Consider the following 10,328-nt stretch of genomic DNA (forward strand, 5'->3'; position numbering starts at 1 on the left):
GAAATCTAAAGAATAATATGAAAAATTGAAACAGCCATTTAACAAAGTTCAGTTAAAATTATGAAGTATTTATCATGATAGAATGAATAGTTGCTATTTGAGAGAAATGTACAGCATGCAATGCTTTACATTAATGTTCCAATTTCTTCTAGTAAGGTTTATATTCGATTCTCGAGGCTAGTAATAGTCATTTCTGAATCAGGTTCTCCACAATAGAGGCCAGGCAATCAGAAATTTATTTCATTATTGTATCTAAGAAAAGTAATAAATATTATAGCACACACACAGATTGTTTCAATAAAATTAATTGGTCTTTCTTCTTATCAAAAGTAACTGAGACATTTCTATAGAATTATATTTTACAAAATTCACCAAGATATCTCATTCTTTTACCTCAGTGAGATTGCAACCATATTTGTCAGGTAGCTTCTGCAGTTTCCAAAGAATGTTCGAAAGGTAATCTCACATCTTTTCTTCTCAACAAATCTACAGAAAACATATAACATTATATTCAAGCAAAAGGTATATGTTTGATAGAGCTTCTAAAAAGAATTTATTTGCTCAAATAACTATACAAGTAATTTGCGTTAATCCTGCATAAGCTTGTTCCAGATTGAAAAGTTTTAAGTTTATACTCACTACCAAAATTACACGAGAAAAACGATCTCCCCTATATACTAGACCTCTTGAAAACATGATTTCTTTATAGGCATTATTTAACACGAAGGCTGCTAAAGCAAAAACTGTTTGGCAGCAATATGCAATCCAAGCACAGTATTAATATCCTAATATTATTCGAGCAGCATAACCTTCTCTCTCTCGTTTATCCAAAGACTGTCCAGTGTGGATAACAAATAATCCTATTGTGGTTCGGCTCTTAAATATTTCAAAATATGTTGCTTAGCAAATTCTTTGAATACCTCCTGATCTTCCATGACATCATAATATTTTAAATGTTTCCTCTCGTAGCTCTTCTGTAAAATGTAAGAAATACCCACAAGGTAATTCATTCATTTTTATTTATTCATTTAAAATACTTATCTGACAGATCCAGAATTTTTCTCTACTGTACATAACCTCTGACTCTATTTACTGACGTTTGACAGTCCAGCGTTGCCAGCTACTCAAATTTAGGAAATTCGGACGATTCGGTCGGTAATCTGCAATACCGGCTTTTAACCAATGTGAAGCTGGCGTTTTTAGGTCATTTTATGATTAGGACATTTTATCTTTAGGTCATTTTCCTACCCACCGTTATCAACCAATGAGTTATTGATCTAGGATCGATAACTTGTCGGCTTCCTAGTGCCGCGCGATGGGTGTAGCAGGGCAGCGGCGGGATAGGTGCGGGGCCTTACATGCTCCCGCGAACTGCCCCGACACAAGTAGTTTGGAGGTCTAAAGTGACACATTGGTGCCCGAACAGTGCCCCGCCGCCGATAATAGTTTCTGCGACCCCATTGACAGCCGCCGATTAGAGATTGCAGTGAAAGTGCAGCGACTGCCTGGGAGCCGCGAACCCATACCAGACGACGAGGCGTACCATCCCTAAGAGCCATCAGAGAGAGAGAGAGAGGGTGATAGGGAGAAAGCGGGAGAGTAAGAAGCAGAGAGCGAGAGTGAGAGTGAGAGCGAGGGAGCGAGAGAGATAGATAAATAGATATATATTTAATTATACAAGGGCAGGCCCCACATGTACAAAAGAAGAATTAAGTTTACAATAATAAATTAATATACAATAAATAAATATCATTTATATACATTGCGTAAGGGGGAGGTCACCAGGAGAAAATCTGGCAAGTCCCCCAAGTAAATGCTCTACTAACAATAAGAGTATTTACATAGAAATGGATAAAATCTGAACCAATAAAGAGTAAAATAACAAAATTTTCATTTATACTAAAAAGTACTTAAAAAAAAGAACCATAACAATAGTAGCACCTAGTTGGTACCCCCACTGAGGATATGGCAATACAGCGCATCCTTAAAATTAGTGAGGGTAGCAGCTTGCCGAATCCGAAGAAGCAAAGAGTTCCATAATCGAACCCCAGATGAAAGAAAAAAGTCCTGGTATGCAGCCATTCTACAAATTGGAACTTTAAGGTCAAGAGAATTACGGCTGGTGTTGCAAAAGGCAGACACAGGATAGATAAGTTCCTGAACAAGTTTACCAAAAACCGAAAGCTGCGGCAAGTAAAAGGCTTTATACATAGCAATACCAAGAAAGTAAGAACGCCGTTCCTCGACTTTCAGCAAACTGGACCCCTTAAAGTAAGGTGTGATGTGATCTGACTTCTGCACACCATACCCGAACCGCACACACGCATTTATAGCTCGCTGTAGTCTAACATTTTCGACACCGCTTATATCCGTTAGTACGAGTGAACAATAATCAAATATAGGATAAATAAGCGTTATGACTAGTTTCAGCCGCATATTAGTAGTCAGACAAGCCTGATTCGAACGCAATTGGTACAATGTATGATAGATCCTTTCGCAGATGTCCGTTACAGTTTCTCTCCAATTCAGGGTAGTGGAAATAATAACTTCCAGGCTACGTACCGAGGTAGCAAACGGAATGGGAAAGTTATCAACGATAATAGGAGAAATGCTACCAAAGTCCATAGCATTAATAAATCTAGAAGAGCCAATAATCAAGGCAGAGGTTTTACAGGGATTTAGGTCCAGGTCATTGCGCCTAGCCCAATCAACAAACCTAATGATAGTCACATTAAGATTGGCAATACACTGATTAACATCTCCAGGATTACATCGAGCACAAACCTCAATATCATCTGCATAACGTATAAGGAGATAGTTAGCAAAAACAGAAGCAACGTCAGCCGTATACAGTATGAAGAGCAAAGGGCCTAACACAGAACTCTGAGGTACACCAGATATAACTTAATGCCACGAAGATACAGAGTCCTGAAAACGAACAGCACATTTGCGGCCCGACAAATATGACCAATATCACCGTAATACAGATTCCGAGAAGCCAAGAGCTGAAAGCTTCCGTAGCAAAAGTACATCGTTAGCTGTGTCAAAAGCCTTAGAGAAATCAAAGAGAACAAGCACTGTTACCTGTCTCTTATCAACACACAGGCGTACGTAATCCGTGAGTTTAATAAGGGCATCCTGAGTAGAGCGCCCTTGGCAGAAGCCATATTGAGTTTCGTCTGGAAAGTTCGAATCTTTAAGATAATGCAAAATGTCCCTATGCACAATACGCTCGAGGATTTTAGACTGTACAGGGATAATAGATATAGGCCTGAAGTCAGTGAGCTCCATGGGATTCTTCACCTTAGGGACCACAGTAATATAAGCGTGCTCCCAGCTACCCGGAAAATAAGAGTAATATAGAGAAAGGCTGCAGATCTCGAGACAGGTAGGTAGAATCTAGGTAGAACAAGCCTACAGAAGCCTGGAAGAAAGTAAATCACTGCCAGCTAAGAGCGAGTCGGAAAATCTAAAGAACCTGAGGAAAGTCGGGAGGTCAATTGGGGAGAAATAGAAGTTATCCCCATTGTAAGGTGATAATGGCACTAGATCAACTGGGAAAGACAATTGATCAGAACCAGTCAGAGACACCTTGAATAAACTACAAAAGTAGGAACACAATCGATCAGGCTCAAAACTGCGTGCAGCGCTGCGTAAATTTCTTAGAATAATATTCAGATTGCGAAGACACTTCCATAATGACTTAGGGCTGGAACATCGATTTATGGATGCAATACAAAATTTTTCCCTAGCGGACCGAATCATACCACGAATCCTATTCCGAGCAAGAACATAATCCGACCGTAGGGATTGATAGGCTAATGAAGCATAAGGTAAGCGACGCAATTTATGACGTAGTTTGTTCCAATTTACTATTTCCTTCTTAACACTGGAGGTCAACCATGGAACTTGTAGGCCAAGCAATAGAGAATATTTCTTGACATAAAACCTACCTGGTAACCCGCTATGCCATCAGGTGCAGGACAGTCCATAGATTATTCCCACCATGTTTCCTACTCAAAAATGTCGTTTGTTAATTTTTTATTAACAATTATTAACAAAAAATCGCGTTTTTTTTAGTTTTTTCATTATAAAATGTTAACTATTGAAGGAATGTAAAAAGTGTTAAGAGATGAATTTTAGAGAATAGAATTATGAAGAGAATGATGGTTCAAACAATCCGATCGGATAATTAGAACCAGAGAAAAATCGGAAAAACCTAAAAAAAATTCTTTTTTTTTTAAATTTATAACTCCGCCATTTTTTAATATTAAGAGCTCAAACTTTGCACAGAGACAGCTGTTGGTAAGTACTTTACGTGTGTAAAAGCTGGTTTCTGTTGGATATTTAGTTTTTGCAGAATTCTCGATTTAATTTTTTTTGCAATATTTTCGCGGAGGGCTGCTTGCGTTTGAGACCGTCCGATTAAAATTTTAAAAATAGATTTGAAAACTAGACAATAACAGCAACAAAACGTCTATCCTATTTTTTTATCAAAATGCGTTTAAGTGAATGAAATTCTATTGCGAACATGAGCAGAAACGGCCGAGTGCGTGAGGCGCAGCGCGCGCGTATTACTATATATACGTTTCCCCTCAACTCCGCACCGTTTCCCCCACCCGACCGCTCTCGCGCACTCGGCCGTTTCTGCTCATGTTCGCAATAGAATTTCATTCACTTAAACGCATTTTGATAAAAAAATAGGATAGACGTTTTGTTGCTGTTATTGTCTAGTTTTCAAATCTATTTTTAAAATTTTAATCGGACGGTCTCAAACGCAAGCAGCCCTCCGCGAAAATATTGCAAAAAAAAATTAAATCGATGATTCTGCAAAAACTAAGTATCCGACAGAAACCAGCTTTTGCACACGTAAAGTACTTACCAACAGCTGTCTCTGTGCAAAGTTTGAGCTCTTAATATTAAAAAATGGCGGAGTTATGAATTTAAAAAGAAAAGAATTTTTTTTTAGGTTTTTCCGATTTTTCTCCGGTTCTAATTAACCGATCGGATTGTTTGAACCACCATTCTCTTCATAATACTATTCTCTAAAATTCATCTTTTTACACTTTTTACATTCCTTCAATAGTTAACATTTTATAATGAAAAAACTAAAAAAAACGCGATTTTTTGTTAATAATTGTTAATAAAAAATTAACAAATGACATTTTTGAGTAGGAAGCATGGTGGGAATAATCTATGGACTGTCCTGCACCTGATGGCATAGCCGGTTACCAGGTAGGTTTTATGTCAAATAATTCATCATTTCAAGCTCTATTACTTGGCCTATTGAGGTTTTGTGGGCGTAAAAGTATAACTAGGTGCAAACACGTCCAAATGAGACGTCAATACGTGACTCAGCATCTCAACAGCACCATCAATAGTACCCGCAACAAATCTTTCATTAAAATTAAAATTAGCAAAAGAAGCTACCGCCTGAGATGTCGCGAGGTTTCCCCAATGCCTACCACGTATGCCGGAAACAGGATGTGGAGTATTTATGGTGATTTTATATACAATATCAATCAGATCATGCCTAGAAAGAGAAGGCATAGCAACTTGAGACAAATTTTGAACTCTCTCATCACCATCCACAATACAGACATCAAGCCATGTATGCGAAGTAGAGGTGTGATGGGTTGGTAGATAAGGCAAAAGATAAAGTGAGGAAAGTTCAATAGTACGGCGGAAGTAGGCGCAATCAGGTGTTTTCGAACCAAGGTCCGTATTTATATCACCCATAATAACCTTGCAAGCATAATTCTGTGAAATATTCATAAACACATCCTCCAAATCCTGGCCAAAAGCAATACGTGGAGACCGGTATATCACAGCAAGGAAAAGATTAGTAGAGTTCGCAATTAACTCAGCATATAAGTATTCAACCCTAGGTATAAATATGTCAGAGGAAGACGATCGAATTAGCCTGACATTATAGACGTCACGATCAAAAATGCAGATCCCTCCACCCCTCTTAACAGCTCTGTCACAACGAAAAACACGATAACTCGGTAGAGCAATAAAATCATTAGAAATCAGCGGGGTAAGCAAGGTTTCAGAGACCATAATAACGCCATATGACTGATTTACAAAATAATTTCTAAATTCACAAAGGTGAGCCGGTATCGACTGCGCATTTACAAGACATATCTTCAAAACGTTGCTTACAGTGTGTGAACCGATAGATGAAGTAGAAGGGGAAGAGCCTCATAAGATCAGTTTAGAGAAATCAGCTCTAGAGTCAATTCTAATAACCGGTGACGATCTGGATTTTCTAACGTTAACATTACCACGATCATCCACCCATACACATTCATAATTCGCTTTCTTCGCCGCAGATCGGGTATCACTTAGCAACTTATATAAAGCAGGGGGCAGAAACCTGTTAATATAGACATTAGTTTTATCAAATGAAGCATCAATCATGTTAGCCGTGAGATGCCCTAGTGAACGCTTTGCAGAGATTATGCTTGAAGCAGCGACTTCATTTGTAAATTGAACACTAAGGGTTCCCGGCTTATTCGCCTTACTGGCATGGAGACGTCTAGTACTGACAATAACCTTCGGCCCAAGGTTAAGACAGAGGACCTTGAAAATAATCAAAATAAGTTTAGCGTCTAAGACATCTTTGCATTACGGTATGCCAGAGAAAAGTAGCTGAGCCCTATTATAATCAAACTCCAGGTGAGTAATTCTTGATTGCAAATCAATGGCCAGATCCTGCTTTACGGTGCTCTCACGCGAAGTCGATTCTAACACACTGACCATAGAATTCAGCTTGTCACAAGTGACTTTGAGCTCACCAACCGTGCTCTCAACCTTAGTAATACGAGATGACATAGAGTCGAGCTTAGTAATGAAGGAATCTACTTTAACAGCCAAATCATCAATTTTTGTTAATTTAGAGCTAATAGCATCAAGACGCTCATTAAATCCAGCAAAAAGCACAGCCAGTGATGGCTCAGCAGATGGAATTGCAGTAGCATTATACCCCGACGCAGTTGATGCAGCAACAGGCTTATTAACATTAGCATTTACGGGCTGGATCACATGATTAGTTGATCTGGCGCAAATATTACAGTTATGCGTAGGGATGACGTCTGTAGAAGAGAGATTAACTTTACGTCGGACGCACGATGTATGATATCCATGCCCGGGAATGAAACAAAACTGTGTGTGGTCATTTTTCCCAACAAAGCCCCTGCATAATCCACAATTAATAGCCGGCATTTTAATGGTCGCAAAGAAAACGTAAATATAGACGCAAAACCGCAGATATTAAGTAGAAAATAATAAACAAGTTAACAAATAAATAAGAAAGTCAACACGCCAATAAACAAGCTAACGCACAAATAAATAAGTTAATAAATATATAAATAAGGCAACGAATAAATAAGCACAACAATAAATAAATAAATAAGTCAACAAATGTGTAAAAGTTGACGAATAAATAAGTAAAATAAATATATAAATACGTTAAAACAAAGCAAATAAGTTAAAAGATAAATAAATAAGTAAATAAATAAATATGTTAATTAAAAGTTTAAAATATAATTAAATAAAAGATAAGATTAAAACGCATGCACGCGCAGTACTAGAATAATGATACGGAGTAGCAGGTTGTTGAAGACGAAGCCAAAGTGCGTAGTATACACGCACTATATACACTGCCGGTCAAAAGTTTAAGACTACTTGAGAAATTTGGTTGAAAATCTGTCACTTCTTTAAACGTCCATAACTTCGTAATGAGGAAAGATACAATAAAATTCAAAAACCCGTTGGAAAGCTGATAAAATTCTACATATAGTGTAATTAGCTCAATGCACGGAAAACGTGTAGTTATCGAATTACAATTAAATAAAAATGCTACTAAAGGACCCCGCACTAATCATATGGAAAATCGGTCCCGGTCAAATAAATTGGTTTTTACATATGTTGTAGCTTATTACCTACTGAACAAAAGATGTAAAGGGTACAAAGCTCAATAATGGATAGTTATCGAGTTATAACCAATCAAACATGTAAAATTCGGGCTGCCGAATAATCAAATCTCGGAAGGTATTGATTTTTTTGAAAAATGTTTTAAACAAAAATAGTAGGGTTTTACAAAATTTGTTAATTAGTGATATTATTTAAGAATTTTGAAGAAACTTGAAAAGCTCCGTGAACAAAAATTTTTGTCTTACAGCAGAGATAAGGACCCTACGGTTCGTCACTTCCGTAGTATTTTTTGACTCCAAACCCTCTCTGCTGTGTGTTTATATGTGTGGTAATATAATAAAGGATATTATTGTTTATTACTCATTATTTGGATCCTGCTGTGGTGGTCTCTGAGCAGCATCTAATATTGTGTTCAATAATGATGAAGAGGGATAGCGAATATTGGGCTGGTGTCGTGCATATCCTAAGTACCACAACACGCTAGCTACATGTGCACATGTACCCACAGTCCGTGCGCCTGACTTACAGGTACAGTAATAACCCAAAATCGCATCCCTCTTATCATCTATATTATCTGCATCTCTTATGTCGTAAGCTATAAATATTTGATGTTTTGTAGCATTACGGAATCGTGAAAACACTCGCACCCTTATGAAACCTTGTTCATCAAACAACGAATCCAATTGAAATTCTTCTTGTGCATCACGCTGCATCTTATCTTGAATATAAGATCTTGCTAGACGAACCTGAAATGTGCCAATAGTCAAATCTCGTAAATATTCTAACGTTAGGCGTGGAAAGTCACGTAATTGCCCTTCATGTAAATGTATCCATTGTGCATTTCTATAACACATTCTTTCTACTTCAACTCGCGCTTGAATAATATTAACCTCTCTAGATTTATCAAGAAGTTCTCTCGCTAATTCTGCATTAGCTTCTGTCATTAAAATTAAAGGATGATATCTATTAATTATAGCACCTGCAATGTTATAAAAGTCGCCTAAGTGATGAAGTTGAGGCATTATAATTATATGATCAAAGAACTTGAACAGAGATTTGATATGTCCATTTCTAGCTTCAATTATCCACCTTGTTTTTGTCACCAATCGAGACTCATTAGCTTCTTGAGTGCATAATTGTTTCTGTTGAGGTTCAAGAAAAGCTGGCATTTTATGCTCAATGCCTAATTCGCGAAGTAATAGCTGAGCATCTCGATATCCACGATCCAATATAAAAATGTCACCATCATGAAACCATCCTCTCATATTGTCCGCATCACGTTGAAATTCATTATTTAATATTCGAGCATCATTGTTACGTGAATCGGAAAAGTAAGGACCCTGAATAGCCAGTATATACCCATCTGGAGCAACTATAAGAGAAGGTTTTATCAGATGTCGACCTTTTTGCATTGAGTATGTTTGTCGCAAAACACGAAAGTTGCTACTTTTATGAGTATAAGAATAAGTACCGTCAATATAAGCAATTACTTTCGGAATAGTTGGCTCAGAATTATATAATTCGTTTGCAAAAGGTGTTACATGTCTCATTATATACTCTTCTCGAGTTATAGCTTGAAAGCCAATATTATCAGGGACGAATCTGTTTACTAAAGACTGCCGAACTTTGGAAATCACTAAACTCACTGCTTGTCTAGACGAATACTGAAACAGTACTTTCAGAAATTCATCAGACAGTCCTTGTCGCAGCTTGCATAGAAAAATTAAAAGATCTTTTTTAGTAACGTTTCTGATACCTTGTTCTTCGAATATAGGATCGCAATATGTATACAACTCTTGAAACTGTTGTTTTGTAATGGGTGCTATACATTTAAATTCATCCTCTGTAAAACTATTTTCGTTTTCATAGCGATTATTATTACTTGCTATATTACGAAGAGCTTCTAAGAAAACTTGCAGTTGCTGACCTTTTATTACATATGGTCTATAAATAAATCGCAAACCTGGCAGCAGTGACTGTAAAATAAATTCGCGATCATCTAAGTGTTTGTCACAACAATAAACGTGTTCAGGAATATAAATATTTTTCAAAACATAGACATTTACCCTGGATTCTAACGACAATCGTCTAATATTTACAATAGCATTGCAAAATAAACAAGAATTATTTCGGGTTTGAGTAATGACGTTGAGTCGTAGGCACGTCGGATCAAGTTCTATCTGTTCTATTTCATGTATAATAGATATATTGCAATTAAAACATAATCGGCTTTCATTGTCTATGTCAATGGGCTCCTTACCCAGTCCAGTTCGTCTAAACACAGCGATTTGTTTTTTAATTGCATCATTATCGCCATTAATTCGTACCATTTGTCGAGCTTGAAAAGCACGATCGCAAACACAGCAATGTATTCGATGTCTGTAAGCCAT

General features: G+C 37.2%; 1 protein-coding gene across 1 annotated transcript; it reads right to left on the reverse strand.

Moving 5' to 3' along the window:
* Positions 1-8,294: 8,294 nt before the first annotated feature.
* LOC136776175 (uncharacterized) lies at positions 8,295-10,328 on the reverse strand. Its single transcript, XM_066731554.1, has one exon. The coding sequence runs from the start codon at positions 10,326-10,328 to the stop codon at positions 8,295-8,297; it is 2,034 nt and encodes a 677-aa protein (XP_066587651.1).

Source organism: Prorops nasuta, unplaced genomic scaffold, assembly GCF_024137725.1.
Source record: "Prorops nasuta isolate Cenicafe-Biocafe unplaced genomic scaffold, Cenicafe_Pnas_1.2 PNAS00009, whole genome shotgun sequence".
Classification (NCBI taxonomy): Eukaryota; Metazoa; Arthropoda; class Insecta; order Hymenoptera; family Bethylidae; genus Prorops; species Prorops nasuta.

Coding starts and splice junctions, on each gene's coding strand:
- LOC136776175 (XM_066731554.1), bottom strand. CDS start 10,328: ATGGCTTACAGACATCGAATACATTGCTGTGTTTGCGATCGTGCTTTT.